Genomic DNA, 17,268 nt, shown 5'->3' on the forward strand with positions numbered 1-17,268 from the left:
TAGTAACAGTAAATAAGTAAACATATTTTACGGCGGGGGGGGCCTAATGGTAGAAACTATTCTGGAACCTGTTGGTCCCGGTCTGAATGCTTTGGTACTGTCTGCCCGATGGAAGCAGAGAGTACAGGGTGCGACTGGGATGGCTGTTGTCCTTGATGATTTTCCTGGCCTTCCTGTTGCATCTCTCAGAGTAGATGGCGTGGACGACAGGGAGGTCACGGCCCGTGATGGACTGGGCCATTTTCACCGCTCTGCAGGGCTTTTTACCAGGCGGTGGGTGATGCAGCCGGACAGGATGCTCTTAATGGTGCACCTGTCAAACTTTGTGAGGATCTGTGGGGACATGCCGAATTTCCTGAGGAAAAACAGACGTGCAGAAACCTGAAGTTGTTGACTCTCTCCACCTCAGCCCCTCCAATGTGGATAGGGTATTAAGTATTGCTCATACCTGGTAATGTGGAGAGGGTTCAGACCATATTGTGGGAGATAGATTACTGCCTCCACCATCACACCTCTGCAGCTCATCCAGAACGCTGCAGCCCGTCTGGTGTTCAGTCTCCCCAAATTCTCCCATGTCACCCCCCTCCTCCACACCCTTCACTGGCTCCCAATAGCAGCTTGCATCAGATTCAAGACCCTGGTACTCGCCTACAGAGCGGTAAAGGGAACATCCCCTCCCTATCTGCAAACGATGGTCAGTCCCCAAACCCTGGCCTGATCACTCCGTTCTTCCACCTCTGCTGTCCGCTTGGCACCACCATCTCTATGAGGACGTAGTGGTCGTTCTGCTCAGTCACGGCTCTTCTCTGTCTTGGCGCCCCAGTGGTGGAATGAGCTTCCCACCACTGTCAGGACGATATTCCGCCGTAGACTAAAGACCCATCTCTTTAGGGTACACCTGGGCTCTTCCTCCTCAGACTTCTACACCCCCTAACACCCTACATTATCAGAATCAAAAAAATGTTCTTCCTTTCTCTAGCACTGTGACTGCTAATGGCACTTGTCGTAGGTTTTACTTATGATGACTGTTGTATAGTTGATTCACTTACTTAGACAAATGCACTTATTGCAAGTCACTTTGGATAAAAGCGGCTGCTAAATGACTTAAATGTTAAATATTTAAAAATGTTGGAAAGTGTATGGGAATAAGCTTAGCAAACACATATAATAAATCTTAGATTTTATGGATTTTTTGTAAACATTCATATCTCAAACATACACTTCATAAAACATGGTGACACTCCCAATATACATGGTAAATCAAATTGGTACAATGCAATCACAATTGTCTCATTGAATTCAGACACATGTAATTCCTTTCAAAATGAATACTTATTTAAGCAACAGTAAAGGCATTTTGAGATTGGAGAGTGAGAGCTGTGAAGTGGACACTGAGCACTACCAAAGCAGTTCCTAGAAGTACTACAAATACCATAGCTTTAAGATGTGTGTTCTCTCCACACAAATATATCACTTTCATAGAAAGAATGGCATTACTTCAATCACCAATGAACTTCAAAAATACAACAGCATCAAGATCTAAAGAAGACAAACCCAAGCATAACATGAGAAACGTGTCCTATACAAGAGAATATCTTAACACAATCATAATCAGACCTGAAAATGTCTGCTAAAACACGGAATAGTTGTGCTTTCAGTGCATAATTATTCTGTCTCTGTCCAAAAGGTCAGTGCTTTGTGTGTGTGTGTGTGTGTGTGTGTGTGTGTGTGTGTGTGTGTGTGTGTGTGTGTGTGTGTGTGTGTGACCACGACTACAGCAGCAGCATCTATAGTTTAGAAAGTGCTTCCCTAACCTTAAAGACGTTTGCAGCCATCCTGTTTGTCTAGAACATTGAGCCAGCTCAGATCATTAGAATTTACCTATATCTATTTCATACAGTGTGTGAATCTAAGACTTTGCCAGTTCTACTGGCAGCTTAGTGCAAAATCTCAGTTACAGCTTAGCATATAGTACTGTACATAGAGTAAGGCTTTTCAATGCAGCAAAACTCTCCGACATGAGGAGCTCATTTTCACTCAAGCAGATATAATCAACTAACCTCAACTAAGCAAGTATTTATTTCTCCTTATATTGTATCTCCAAAAGGCTGTACAGTCTATGCTGGAATGTACAGTATACCTAAATTCATAAAGTGAGCCTGTTCTTTTTGAGTTGCTCTCTCAATACTATTGTATCTGTAGAGTGCTAAACATTGAACTAAGCATCAGCATAGACACATGGTAAAAAGTCATCAAAGCAGGTAATATGTAAGGCAGTGCAAGTAACCACAATGGAAAAGACAATCATGTTGTGCAATAATAACTACTCCTTCAGACTTCTTAAAAAAAACACAAAGTGCATCTACCTTACCAAAGCTAGTAGCTACTGACTCTATCTTATGGTAATACCTGATAATACCACAGATATCTGGACGAGCAAAAAGGAATCAGAGCAGCTCCTCAAGGCAGACCTCCGCAATTGGCTGTCTCCAGAAGCAGAAAGAACTGAATTCTGGGAAACTGAAGGTGGCACTTTGTTCCTTACTTCGTAAAGGAAAAACATGCTCCACAAGCTCACTCAGTCGGCTATACCTACAAACAGAGACAGAACCAGGGTTAGTCAATTATACTCCCAGAGAAACACACTCTACTGACATACAGAGAGAAACACTTACGATGTCTTATTGCCTCTGGTCTGCTCTAGGATGAGCTCTCCTTTAGGGTTCACTGTGAATATCCGACACACAGGGACACCCACTTGCTTGTAGGCAAACACATCCTGAAATGAGAGCAAGATAATGTCTCAGGTTAGCATTTCATTGTAATTTTCATTTAGTGTACAGTTGATTTGCTATAATAATTAATATCTCTTTCTATAGTCAGTAGCCTTAATCTCGATCAACTGTATGGAAGGCAAAGCTTTTCAAATCTACTGTAGTCAATTTTCAGAGTCATCTCTACATGGATTAGTATACACTTCTGTTGTAGGGTTCATAGTAATCAACATAGTTCAGATCAAATTGAAATCATGTTCCCTCTATGGATTTATCAGTTTTTATATGTATTTGGATTTTTCGGTTTTTATATGAGAGGATTAAAGGAAATGTACATTTGCTCTGTTCCCAAAGGCTGCGTAGAACGGGAGTGTATTTGGGTAGAAGAGGTTCTTGATGTCTGTGAGGCATTCAATCTTGAATTTTTCCGGCTTCTTTTCGATGACCTCCCTGATAGAAGGGCAAATTAAAAGGTTTAAAGACTTAACATCTGACCTTAGGGTTAGGGTTAGCTTGCTTAGAAAATCCTTCCTCTTGGAAGTGCAATGAACCAAATGAGAGCCAGAGGAGTAGTTGTACCTGTGGAAGGCAGAGAAGAGGCTGCTGGGAGAGAGCATGAGGGGTCCTCGCGGTAGGATGGTGCCTCGGTCATTCACCCAGTGCAGGTACCCTCTGGTCATGTCTGCCATGCCGATGGCACGTGCTGAGCAGTACAGGAACTTATAGCCATTCCTGAAGAGGACATTGCTTACTGAAGTAAATGCAAACTCAACTTGGAGTAAAATTGCACACAATTCACTCTCTCTTCTCTCTGACTATTGACTTGTGGTACTTTCTCAAGCAAAACAAGAATGTCATTTTTTGTCATTTACTTAGTGAACATGAAACACATAAGGTCTGGGCAGAGGCTTACTCATGTACTGAGTGGTAGAGCTTGGCGATGCCTTGATGAGTCCAGTCTTTCCCAAGCTGAGGGAGAATCTGTCCAAAAACGTCCGACCTAAGAAAATTGGAATTTTGTTGAGATTTAAAAAAAAAAAAAAAAAAAAAATGGATGAAAGGGTCTAGGAACCTCTATTACCTAAGAGCTGTATGTCCAAGCCGATTCATTATAGGCCTAATAATGGGTTTGGACAGCATACAATTAGCTGATTAGCAGACCTCCTACTTCAAACAGAAGCTGTTGGATTACAAGATCATGAGGGGGCCTTAATTCTGTACCAGATGTTCAGTGGCCTGAGAATGACGCACTGGGAGATCAGTGCGTCAGAGTAAGAACCATAATACTGAGGTGATTAATAACGTGAATTTATAGCATGAAAATCCACTTTACTTGGTGATGGTGCCATCGATGTCAGAGATGATGACCTTGTCATCCCAGTTCCACAGGTAGATGGTGCCCTCGCAGCGACACGTGCCTTGGTACTGCGTGGTGATGCTGAAGGTGACATCATTAGGCCCCTCCTTCAGCTTCAGACTGGCCTAGGAGAGAAAGTGTTGAAATGATGTATTCAATAGGGTGATAAGAATCTGTGTCTGACAATTGCCGACATCACATGTTATGGATGGGAATCTAAATCATCTAACTTGTGAGTGTGGCTCTTACTATCTGGTCTGAGGAGAGGCGGAGGGACTTCTTGTAGGAGTGAGAGTTGGTTGGTGCTGGTCCCTCTGTCTGCACACGCTCAGTAGAGGCCACGGCAGGTGCCACGGCGTTGAGCTCTTTAGATTCGTCATCACTGGAGGAGTCTGCTGCCTTCTGCCTGCATGACAGATGACAACCTAATATGAACATCCTATGAACATCTAACTCTTGAGTGAAACAATCTAAGCAGAGATGAGTTATTCTACAAAATACCTGCAGTTTGATATGTGATCGCTAGAGGACAGTATCCCAACATAGACAAAAATGCTGACAGGTTCCCTTTACAGTTGAACCTGAACCTTTACAGTATAACTTGCCCTGAATCACTGTTTTTGTAAAAAAAATAAAAATAAAAAAAATAAAAGGTGTAATTCTTTGATGTCAAGACGTTGGGTTACATCACTGTCTGACTAATTGGGGCCTCCCTTTGTGTAACAATGCCAGGGGTGGGCGGATGAGTGTGAGTGTGAGGCTGTAAGTTAGACAGGGCTGTGGTGCTGACTCACTGTGGTGCTGGGCTCTGGTTGAGGGCAGGGCTCTCTCTGTGCTGGGACTCCTGTCTCTCCAACTTGGTGTCTGACTGAAGAGAAAAAGAGCCAACATGAACCATGAGGAATGAATACAGCATCATGTCAACATTGAATTAATATAATGTATGTAATGTATCTGTATATGTAACACTGCACTACCGCCCATTATCATACAGGAGAGATAGCACACGTGGTAATCATCTTCACTCAGGCACTGGCACTGGCACTGGCACACTCCCTCCTAAAAGCTGATTTGCTTAGGGCTCATTTACATTGGAAAGCCAACCAAATACAGGCTAATGGGTTTGACATGTCAACATCTATTCATCCCAAATGAACAAAGGAAATGAGGTTGAACATCATGTACCAGCTACAGCCAGTAAGGAACGTCTAACTAGGTGCTGGTACCAGTGGAGCAGGGGAGGCTGGTGGAGGGAAAAATTGGAGGATGGGCTCATTGTAATGCATGGAATGGAATGAGGAATGGTATTAAACACGCCTTTGCAGTGGAGCCACAGTATACTCAGAGACAACCATACAGTACCTGTTTTACACTGCTTTTCCTCCAGAACCACCAGCGTCCTGACTTCTTAGGCATCTTCTCCTTTACCCACTCCTCCTCTGTAGCCTGAGACACACATCAAGAATGACATGTACAGAATACGAAAGTGAAATGCATGCATAATATATTATACAGTATCTTGGGAATGGGATCTACCTTCGGCAAGTTCTTCTGGAAAGCCTGCATACTGAGTATCAAGGGTGCTGCCAATGTCCAGTTGTAGTATCTGTAAAAAGATAACTCTCATTGGTATCAAGGTTAGACAACTCTACAAATTACAGTGTTGTGTATACACTGTAACAGCCTATGAATTATTGAGATAGCCAAGTATGATTTAGTATGAGTATGACGAATGTTTTATAACTCACCGGTTTGCAATTCTAACCACCAAATTGGGATTGTCGATTATTGCTGGATTTTCGGCAAACTCTTGATAAGTGATGATGTGCTCCATGAATTTTTCTGTAATAAAAGTTCCATAAAATGTACATCTTCAGGGCATCTGTTTATCTGGAATATCTGTTTGTCTTCATAGCTTGTCTCTTATAATTATTACAGTACCTTCATAAGGTTTGTATTGTATGCAGTATTTGTGTTCTAGCTGTTTCTTTGGGCAGTAATTAAACTGGAGCCCTAATAGCCGAAGAGGTACAACACTGAACACTGTCTAACCTTTTGAGATCTCAGAGTTCTCTCCCACCCCACCGCAGAGAGACAAGGTGACATCAGGTAGGTCACCAGCCGAGTCAGACAGACACTCAGTCCCACTGTCCGCTGCTGCACTACCCACAGACTGGGGGGACTGGGAACCAGAGCGCCGCCCTACCTCCACCCAGTGCTTAGGGACTGCCTCAGACTCACTGCAACAGAGGAAGAACCAAGGACTCGTTAACAATACTAACACCAAAGGAGTGATATGGTCAACATCAGAGTTGTGAAAAACCAATCAGAAATCACTCCATAAAGAACAGAATGGATGTTAGTAGCATGGCCGAACAGTACAGTCAGAAGACTACTGTAGGTGGAGCTAACACCATAATTGCTTATATTTATCAATGAGGGGCTGTCGAGAGGTGTCTGGGGAAGGAGCAAGGTGACTAGGCATGTCAGGTGTGAATGATTTGACTTCAATTTACTGGGTGACAGGCATCATAGGTACCTCTTAGGAAAGTAGCGTGCAACAACGTCAGGCTCCAGAGCATTCAGATCATCCAGGTAGATGTCCTCAGGGCCCTGGTGTTGACTCCTCTTCCTCACACCTTAGTCAAACAGGAAAACATTTGAACACTCAAAAACAATGTTTTGTTTTCACTTCCTCAACTTGAGAAATCTTGTATTTTCATGATTGAAACATTTCATGATTTCATTTTCAGACCCAAGTAGACAAGCAGGAACTTCCCATGCCTCACAGAGGAAACCACATCCTTCCTGTGGGCCTCCACTGACACAATGCTGCTCTAACAACACTGCAGTCTGTCTGGGTGGAGCACATCACACATCACACTCTGCCTGGCCCCCTACTCATCTAAGTAATTTCTCTAACTATACAGCATTCTCTATTTAGGGAACTATAAGGTACTTAGAACAGGGAAAAAAAAAAACTCCATACAAAACCAACTTGTCCTGCGAGGCCTCACAAAAGTCTAATGAATGTATTATAGATTACCAATAAGCTATCAATACATAGATAAACACTACGCATTTTGAAGATATAGTTGATTGCCAGTAAACATGGTACGTTACTTCTCCTCTTGGAGGGTGAGTCAGTCTTGGACCTCATATCAGGACAGACAGCTCCCGGGACCCCAGCTATGTGGCTGGCAGCACAGGCAGCAGAGCCACTGTCCCTCCGGCCTGGGGGGGGCCCACTGGGGGGTGAGGAGGTCCAGCGGGTCCTACGCTCAGGTTTAGGGGTGCAGAGGTCAGGCTTGGGGACACATGGCTCAGATGTGTATGTTCTGGATTCTGGTTTTGCAGGGCAAGGGTCAGGTTTGGGGACACCTGAGTCATTTATGGGGTGATGGGGTTTGGATATAGGGTCCTGTGGATCAAGTTTGGAGCAGTGGAGGTCAGATTTCGGGGTTCGAGGCTGTGGTTTGACGATGGTGCACACAGAGTCCATAGCCCTCTGCAGGTCCCCTGACTCCGCCTCCATGGCCTCTGAGCTGAGGATGACCCTGAAGTGAGTGCTCTCTGATGGGGTAATAGTCACAGTTTTTGGCAGCTCAACCCTGTCTTTCTTACTGACCTGGACCAAAAGAGACACAGTATGAAATCAATGAACATTAATTTATGTCATATTGCAAAATATTTGATACCAGAGTCCAATAAACATTTGACATGTTTCCACCTTTGAGTGTGAGGGGGCATAAGTCTTACCCTGGTGGACTCTGGGAACTCGCCCCAGGACCACTGCATGTGTGACTCTGCTCTGTGCATGCTCTCTGATGTCTTCACCATCAGCTCAGAGTCACTCTTAGGGGACATGGGCTCTGACAGGGCTCTGCTGTAAGCAAACAACACAATACATTAAGTTAATACAAACACAAGAGCATATATGGTTAACTTCTAAGAGGTCATTTTAACTGTTTGGAGTAGCACTTAATTTTATAGCACACTATATAAGTGCAAGTGTGTTTGTTTTATTAAATCCTGAGAAAACACAAATCTTCAGGATCTAGCATCATTATCTATGTTCAATATTTGAATGAGATGTTAATGACTGAGGGAGTGAACCATACCTGTCCAAGGTAGACCAGTCTCCATCAGAGAATGGGTAGCTGTCCAGAGAGTGGAGGGTAGAGTGCTGCTTCTGTTCTACTGGGTCTTTTACTGTGGAAAATGAGGATGCCCTGAGGGAGAGAGGAGCACACAGACAGCCACAGGGTTAACACTTTTATGGCCTAATCCTACCCACATAGAACCCACTGGACACCAGACAAAATCAGATTTAACCAGACCCCACCAGACCCAATCAGATTCAACCTGAACCAACTGGAAACCCGTAAACCTGTAAAACCTTAAAGTGTGCTCACCCATACATTCATTGAGTCCCCCCTGTCCATTTACCTGCTGTTGTGTGTGGAGTGCTCCTCGTCCGAGCTCAGCTCACAGACCTCCTCACCACTAGGAGCAGTAGTGGGGGTCTGCTCCTCCTTGCGGGAGTCTGCTTTGTGCTTCCTCCTGCGTCTCTTCTTCTTCTTGCCTGCTGTGGAGCTGGGTGGGGGCTGTTGGGCGGAGGCTGGGTCCTCTGACACCTGGGGCTGCCCGCTCTCCACACCGGACCCGCCAGCTCTGGACTCTCTGCTCCTGTACAGAACCTCCTCTGTAGGGATGGGCGAGGTAACGAGGTGGGCAGGGATAATCTCCTAGGCAAAGGTGACAAAGAAAGACTGAGATACAAAATCATAGTATATAGATGCTACATCAATCAATTGATAGATAAAATGTATATAAAATGCATATGTCAAATAAAATGCATATGTAAAAACTTTAAAAACAAATACAACAAACAAAGTACTTAAGTCCTCCGATGGGGGGGGGGGGGGGGGGGTGCCTTGGGTAATAAAACAAAGAAAATTGCTATATTTAGTTGCCAATAAAGATACTCACATTGTGCTGTTCTGTCTCCTGGACGAAGAAGGCCTCTCCATTGTCCCCAAGCTTCATGTGCAGCTCCACTGATTCTCCATTGATCTCAATGTCAATCTGTAGGGTCAAGGGACAGATTTTAATTCATAGACTCTGGACTACAAACTGAAGGAATTAAATGAACTTCTGTTAAAGAGAGTAGGACAACTCCCTCCAAACTTTAAGAGTAGCTTACATATTAAGATATACTGTATGACAAGGAATGTCACACTAGCATGCTTTATGCAACACCATGATTCATGTGTGAAAACTGGGCCAGAGGATTACCTGTAGTATTAGCTAGAGGTATTAGCTATTGCTGAGCCATATGGTAAACAACATCACTCTTATATACAGTGCTGCTTGAAAGTATGTGAACCCCTTGTGCAATTATAGATTTTTTTAGTTTTTACCATGAAATCTTTATTTAATCAGAATCAGTCTTTCTTATCTGACATAACAGGATTATATTTACCAATTCCATATGTTGGAATCAACATATCAGTCTGGGGAAGGCTATAAAATCATCTCAACAACATTTGAGCTCCATCAGTCTACTGTGAGGCAAATGTTGCTAATGGAGGTGCCACAAGCTATTGACTGAAGAGGTTCACATATTTTCTGAAATTTCGTGAAATAAACAATGAAAATATGTCATATTTTTGGTTTGTGTCCTTTATTTGAATTGTCTTTATTAACAAATTGGGGTTTAGATAAATATTTTTAAAGTTCATTTTAAGATTTTATACAAAAATAATGACCACCCCTGTAGGGTTCACAAACTTTCAGCAGCACTGTGCATACTGTAGAGGTGCTTAGGGTATCCTTTTAATCCCTCAAGAAAACATAAAAACAATTATTTTATGCATCAAAAGGCCTTTGTGAAAGTGAAACCTAAATGATGGCTGTTACAAAATTGAGCAACCCCAATGAGCAAAAACAACATGAATCATTTAGCCACCGGATATACTCAGTGGAAAAAAAAAAAAACAGCACCCAGTCAATGTTCTCACCCTGCTCATTGTACTCCATCAGCAGAGAAATCTGTTTACTCACTAATTGTCTAACAACTACCAGGCGGCTGACATAATCTACTGAATAGCCCCTGTCATTGAGGGCAGTATACCTGACTGTCACATGCAGTGCCTATAGAAAGTCTACACCCCCTTTCAAAATGTTCACCTTTTGTTGCCCCAGAGCTTTGAATCGAAATACATTAAATTAGCATTTGTTCCCACTGATCTAAACAGCCTACTGGACACTTTCAAAGTGAATTTTTTTTTTTTTTTTTAAAGATTCAATAACTTCTTCAAAATTAAAAACAGAGAAGACCTGTTTGCAGGTCTTCAACCAGCTTGCTAGTGACAACCTGATCAACAGAATGTGTCATTGATTCCTATTCAAATGAAGGAGGCTGCAGACAAGGTTATACATAAAAAAAAAATGTTGTAACTATTATTATATACGCATTTTGGTCATTTTAGGAATGAGTTTTTTCTTTTAGAAAATGTTTCAAATATTTATTTTGCAAGTGTCCAGTAGGCTGTGTTAATTTTATGTATTTTGATTCCAGGCTCTGGGGCAACAAAAGGTGAACATTGACAAACCCAGCTGGGGTCTTTGCACAGGCTTTGGGTATGTGCTCTGCTGTGTGCTGTTTGTAGAAAAGAATCACTCTCTTCAGCCTGAGGAGGTCAGGATGAATTGAGTCGGTGTCAGGATCCCACCTTAGTCCTCCTCAGCTAGAAAAGCATCTCTATAAATAGTGTGAAAGAACAATCCGTTCTCTGTACAAACAGCGAAAAAAGGGAGTAATAGTGCTGCGTGTTACAGGAGAGGTAGTGGAGAGACACTACCACAGATGGGATTAGAGAGAGTGTATTCTGTCCTTCCATAATGTCACCTGTGCAGTTGGTTTATCAAATGGTCTTATAAAGAATAGCATCCCAGCCAACACTGTTACATTACACTCACAGAGAACTTTATTAGGAACACCTGTACACCTTCTCATGGTGGAGGTGGTGTAATGGTGTGGGGAATGTTTTTTTGGCACACTTTGAGCCCGTTAATACCAATCAATCATCGCTTGAATGCCACAGCCTATTTGAGTATTGTTGCTGACCATGTGCATCCCTTCATGGCCACAATTTACCCATCTTCTAATGGCTACTTCCATCATGATAATGTACCATGTCACAAACCAAAAGTCATCTGAAGCTGGTTTCATGAACATGACAATGAGTTCAGTGTTCTTCAGTGGCCTTCCCAGTAACCAGATCTGAATCCAATAGAACACCTTTGGGATGTGGTAGAACGAGAGATTCAGCTAAACGGCATATATTAGATTCACAGCTTGAAAGTGCACCTGAAAAAAATCTGTAGGAATTGCGTGATGCAATCAGGTCATCATGGACCAGAATCTTAAAGGAATGTTTCCAACATCTTTGGATTGAATTGAGAATTGAGGTTGTTTTGAGAGCAAAGGGAGGCCCTACCCAGTATTAGTATAGTGTTCCTAATAAAGTGTTTGGTGAGTGTATACTGCTCATAGTATCAAGGCCAACATATAAATCTGTTGCCATAGTGACCGAGCAGCATGTCCCCCCCCACCCTCCCCCACCCACCCTCACCCCAGACCTTCACTTTCCCCTCAAGAGGATTTCTCATTACCTGTATCTGTGTCAGCGACACCTACATAAGCCAACATGAAACGAGTCAGTAATAGGTTTGGGAGAGAGGTTCAAAGACATGAAACCCTGCAATAACGCCATTGAGGATTTGAACAAAAGCGACTTTTATGCATAACTTATCTTTAGAACCTTCATCCAGCTTTCCACTATAAGTACCCCCCACCCCCCCACCGCCATCCCCCCACCCCCATCCCCACCTACTCACCACTTTCTCCTTGGAGCGCAGCACACCCAGTTTTCCAAAGCGCACATGGAATGGGGAGCACTGGAAGGTTCCATCTGGTTGTTGGACCACCACCACATCGATGCAGCCCGAGAGCGTGGCCTGGTTGATGCCCTTGTACAGCTCCTTCACCGTCACAAGCACCTGGCCTGCCAGCTGGCCTACGTAGTTCATAGTGTCCACCTGTAGGCATGACCAAAACACAATGTTACAGTGTATCCATCTCCCCACGAATAGAGTAAAAGACTGTACACAACCTAGACATGAATGTTTCAGATTATTAAGGCTTAACAGGCTTAACTAAATCTGCACCAAACATATTCACCTCTAAGAGCAGCAAATGATAAACAAAAAGTTGTGTAAAGGATATCTAATGAAGTAGAATATATCCCTTAGCAGTAGCTAGAGTATTCTGTGACGTCGCTGTTATTAGGACACTTAGGACCCAAGTGTTCCTGTTGTTCTGAAGACTGTACCACAGCAACGCACAGCACCCTAAACGCAGTGGCTCTGTCCCATTTTCCTAAAAAGACTCCCTGGCTGAAAGGCATCACAAGACTAATCAGGCTGAGATTCTCCATGGCAGAGCTTCATGCAGATCCCAGTCACACCAGCCAGCGTGTTTGGAGCCCAGCCCCGGCTGTGTCCCTGCTAGGACCCCATTAGTCACTAGCTGTCTCCATGGAGAGTAGAGATAGGCATGAGTACTTGAGGATGCGTTCGTTCCCTAAAAAGCTGTAATACCTAACCCGGTCAAAAAAACTAATTGCAGAGAGAATAATGGACTAACGGCAAGTAATAATGTTGTCACTAAATGCAATAGGCTACCAGTTTGTATTCATTGATTCCAATACATAATGCTGTAACTGCCATGTACATTCGGGCCATACTGAGTGCTTTGATGGTAAGAAATGACAGAGCCATTGGCATGCTCTCATTGGCATGCTCTCATTGGCATGCTCTCATTGGCATGCTCTCGGGCACCTACACACACATACAGATCACACATCTTTGCTGCTCCCGCCTCCTGACGGAGTCAGACGTTGTTCCAAAGTTGGTTGTGCTTCTGACTGACTAAGTAGACTCACTAAATTTAAATTATGTCGGTTCTGATTCGGTTTAGCAGCTTCAGTAGCTTCTATTAGGCCACAAATAAAGCAAATTAGTTCTCTGGATAAATGTTCTCGATACACACTGTGCTTCCCGCTAAGCGCAAGTGTTAAAGTTCCAGTGTTTCTTTTATTTGTATTATTATATAATGCGAGTACTCGAACAGTCAAAAGAAATTAAAATGCCCATCCCTAATGGAGAGGAGACTGATTTTCCTACAGTGCTGCTGGGCTATGTCTGTGCTTGTCTGTGAAGCTGATCTCTCATCTTTAATTCAGGTGTACGGTGTCACCCAACCACCCATGCTTTCCTGTGGGCGAGGGGGGGATGGGGGATGTGAAAGAAGTCCCTCCATAGGACCAGTATCCAAATGCTGTATGCGGTTGTCTTTGTACTCAGACATAGGCCTACAGTGTTTCAGCTAGCTAGCCTGAGTCTTCTGACTAGACAATAAGTCCACTACAGTTCTCATTAACCCAATCAAATATAGAGGTAAACAAAACCCAGCATGAGGGAGTGTTTGTGTAATGTACCACAGAAACAAGTAGGCCTAAATCCTCACATAAAGATAAAAGAAGGCTGTTACTGTGGGCATTAGAGGCTAAAAGACAACATGTCTTTTTTCTCAAAGCTCACTAGCCTACTTAGAATGTATTTCATGGGATTTGGGTCACACCAAGGAGGTACGTTGGTAGTGAATGTATGCTTAGCCCACATCCATAGATCTAAAGGGGACTCAAAGAGACTGACTATATTGCTTCCAATTTGGTATAACTGATACATGGCTGTTTACTACCAGTGAAGGTTAGATGATTTACAGTTACTGTAGGACACTGGAGTAAACAAAATGGCGGTCTAACCCTGATCAAAGGGATGGAAGGACAGCTCTTAAACTGAAAGCTATCAGCTAATGGGTCAAAGGTCAAATGTCAGCCCAAACAAGAAATGGAAAAGATAAACATCTCTGTCACCTATCCCTAGTAGATACAGGGTCAGGAAACAAAGAAGAGTCATCTTATACAACCAGCCTAGGGCTAGAACTATGAGATACAGGAAATACAGAAATGACTCACTCACAGTAGCATACTAACAGTCAGAAACCACAAACACATAGGAGAGAGGGAGAGAACACTAGATACAGTCAGAGGGAGGGAGGGGATAGGGTCCTCCCACACTTACAACTACAGTAGATAACACTGAAAACTTAAGAGCAGATTCAGAGAGAAAAACTAGTATATTCAGAGAGGGAGTGTTGGAGCTGGCGTATAGTGCACCCAACAAAATCACTTGAACCATGTTTGGAGGAGAACCTCTGAATGTGTAGAGCAACAATATTTTAGATTCACAGCAGGATTTGCATGTATAGTACCATGATGGTAACTAATTCAACAGTAATTACCTTTGAACCTCAGATCTGCCAGTGGAAACAGAGCCAAATACAGATCTAGAAATGACTGAGGTTCAAGATGCACATAAACATGTGAGTGGGAAATGTTTCTCAGTCAGCACAATGAAGAGAATCAAGTATATCTGCACTGAGACAGAGATAAAGAGATAAGGGCCTTGTTCTGTCACTTCATTAAACAAATATGAGGCCTAATATACTCTATGCCCTGTCTTTGTCACACACTCTTTGCTGGCTAGGCTTCCTATTACAAAGCCCTTTAGAGTAAACAAGACTAAACAAGAGCTGCCTCATCTGTCTCGTGTCTAAATATGGACATCCTGTTTAGTATGACCATCAACATCTGACAACACTGAAAAACTCCTCCTCATGCTGACTCTGTGTGGCTAAATCAAACACAGCAACAAAGCCATGTTTAAAACTTCAACAGCATGCAATAAGAGCTGGTGATGACCCACTGAGGTAACAGCCTGCTACTTTCCGTGGCTGTGGTCAGACGTGTCTGACTCAGATTGTTAGGTTAAAATGAGTTCATGAATTTACATTCAAGAAAGAGAGCACTGACAGAGCAATAAGCATAGGGTGGCTGATAGGGATTTCCTGCCAATAGCTGATAATACATATATCTACTGTAGTTTAAGATTGTATTACTCATACACGCTCTAGTATTATTACCCTTCCATAAACATGGTGCACAGGTCAAATGTATCATCACATGGTTGTTTTCAAAGCTTAGTTTACAGTATTGGTGTTGATGAGAAAGCTGACTGGCATGGAAAAAATGTGTACAATTGTTCTATTTTTGTGTAGAGAAAAATCCTCAGGATTGAGTCAAAAAGTTTTATGGCGATCCCTTGCACAATTTGCCATCTGTACTGTAGCTCTGTAATTAACTGATGGCACTTTTGTTGTTGGTAACAACAGCCTCAGCAAATATTTAGTTCTATCTGCTGCCCCGTACAGTTTGGGGACAAAGGGCTTAGCAGCACCCTCGTGGCTGCCGGGCACAGCTTACTGCTGCAGCAGGGAGGTCAGTTATAAACAGACCCATCCTACCATTGAGTTCACTAATAAAAACAGCCAACAGGAACAGTGCCACTTAAAAAGCTCCATTGTTTGGGTGGATTTTGCTGATCTTGATGCTTTTGGGCCATTCATGTTGTTTCATTGTCGCAGAGTGGACTGATGTTGTTGAAACAAATGGATGGAGAACACAATGAAATGGTGCCACATCAAGTATGATGAAGGCCTATTATGAGGGTAGACACACGTGCATGCACGCATGCAGGCAGACACACAAACACACTCACACTCCTATACACACACACACACACACACACACACACACACACACACACACACACACACACACACACACACACACACTAACTGAAGAGTGATTGCCATGGTATAGCTCAAAAGCATTTAGAAATTATTTGTTTATTTCATTGGAAAATGTGCTTCAACTGCCCTCTTTTCTATACATCAAACGTAGGACATTGAATGCAGCAGAATGTATTTTGCATAAACTCCTTCATAAACTCTACAATAAGATTGTTTAAGCATCTTATGGTGGCTAGGACTGCTTCTTCTGAACTTTTGAGCTACATACCAGTTCACTGGACTTTGAACCCCAACTAAATCTCAGAGAGAGAATCTAATTTCAATTGGGGAGAAAAGTGTCCATTTGTTAGACAACTATTCTGAGCAAAGCAACAGCATGGCTTTTAAAGCATACATCAAACCATGACAACCCTGATGTTGCAAAAGCCAGTCCGATACAAACAAATAAGATTCTTATAGAGAATATATGAACAGCTCACAAATAAAAAGAAACACTGCAAATATGACTCGTTGGTTACAGTACAGTGCAAACAGTACACACAGCCTGTTGAGGGAGACCTGAATCCCAACTCACCAGAGTCCAGGAGGACTTGAGGTGCAACTGCTGATCTTCCACTGTACCTCTGGGACCACGGCACCTCACTGAGAGGTCCATCTCATCCTGGGACCCCGGCCTGATTAGGATTGCACTCTGAGCCCTGCTGCTGCTCTGTCCCTCTCTCCTCCTCTGCCACCCTCCAGCCAGCCTGTGCCATGCACCACAGCTCCTGTGGCCTTTACCCCCCCTCTAAGCGAACACAAATAAATACTATGAGGGAAAATCACCCCAGATCTGAGCCTTAAAACGCTTACATAACATAACCCCCATGCCATTCAGAGCTCCCAGTCCTGGTCGCCACCTCCAACTGTATGTTGCTGAGGAAACTTTTCTGACTAGCAGCCACTGGTGAGCCAAATGTAAAGGTATGAGCGGCCTCATAAGAGACATCAACACAGATGAGCTATGAATTTAAGTCTTTGAGGAAATTGTTGAGTCCTGCATTAGGTCTTGATAAGTAAAAACAGAACAAATATGCAACAGACAGTATGAGTGACTTTAACATTACATTTCATTGGATGCAATTTTGTACATAACTCTGAAGAGGTGCAATCATTGTTCTTTTATAATGTCAGAAGTCTCACACTGTAATCATTATAACAAATCTGGAGCTACTGTAGGTTCTTTATGACTAATGTCAATCAAACAGTCACAAACTCTTTTTATGGACAAAGCAGAAGTATCCTAAGTCCTGTCAGATGACACACCTCATCAGCCATGAGAGGCCTGGGGGGAAGAACACTCTCAGTGAGAAGAT

General features: G+C 43.0%; 1 protein-coding gene across 1 annotated transcript; it reads right to left on the minus strand.

The window, feature by feature from the left end:
- Positions 1–1,239: 1,239 nt before the first annotated feature.
- LOC310802474 (phosphatidate phosphatase LPIN2-like) lies at positions 1,240–16,568 on the minus strand (the record flags this gene model as incomplete). Its single annotated transcript, XM_083666851.1, has 20 exons — positions 1,240–2,592; positions 2,676–2,779; positions 3,110–3,224; positions 3,354–3,506; positions 3,688–3,774; positions 4,108–4,256; positions 4,381–4,537; positions 4,926–4,999; positions 5,494–5,577; positions 5,668–5,737; positions 5,880–5,973; positions 6,184–6,371; positions 6,671–6,770; positions 7,255–7,759; positions 7,891–8,017; positions 8,253–8,363; positions 8,581–8,879; positions 9,124–9,219; positions 12,037–12,237; positions 16,488–16,568. The coding sequence occupies 20 exons, from the start codon at positions 16,566–16,568 to the stop codon at positions 2,448–2,450; spliced, it is 2,940 nt and encodes a 979-aa protein (XP_083522977.1). The 3' UTR covers positions 1,240–2,447.
- Between the last annotated feature and the right edge of the window lie 700 nt (positions 16,569–17,268).

This window comes from Argentina silus (genome assembly GCF_951799395.1).
Source record: "Argentina silus genome assembly, chromosome: 1".
In the NCBI taxonomy this organism is placed as follows: Eukaryota; Metazoa; Chordata; class Actinopteri; order Argentiniformes; family Argentinidae; genus Argentina; species Argentina silus.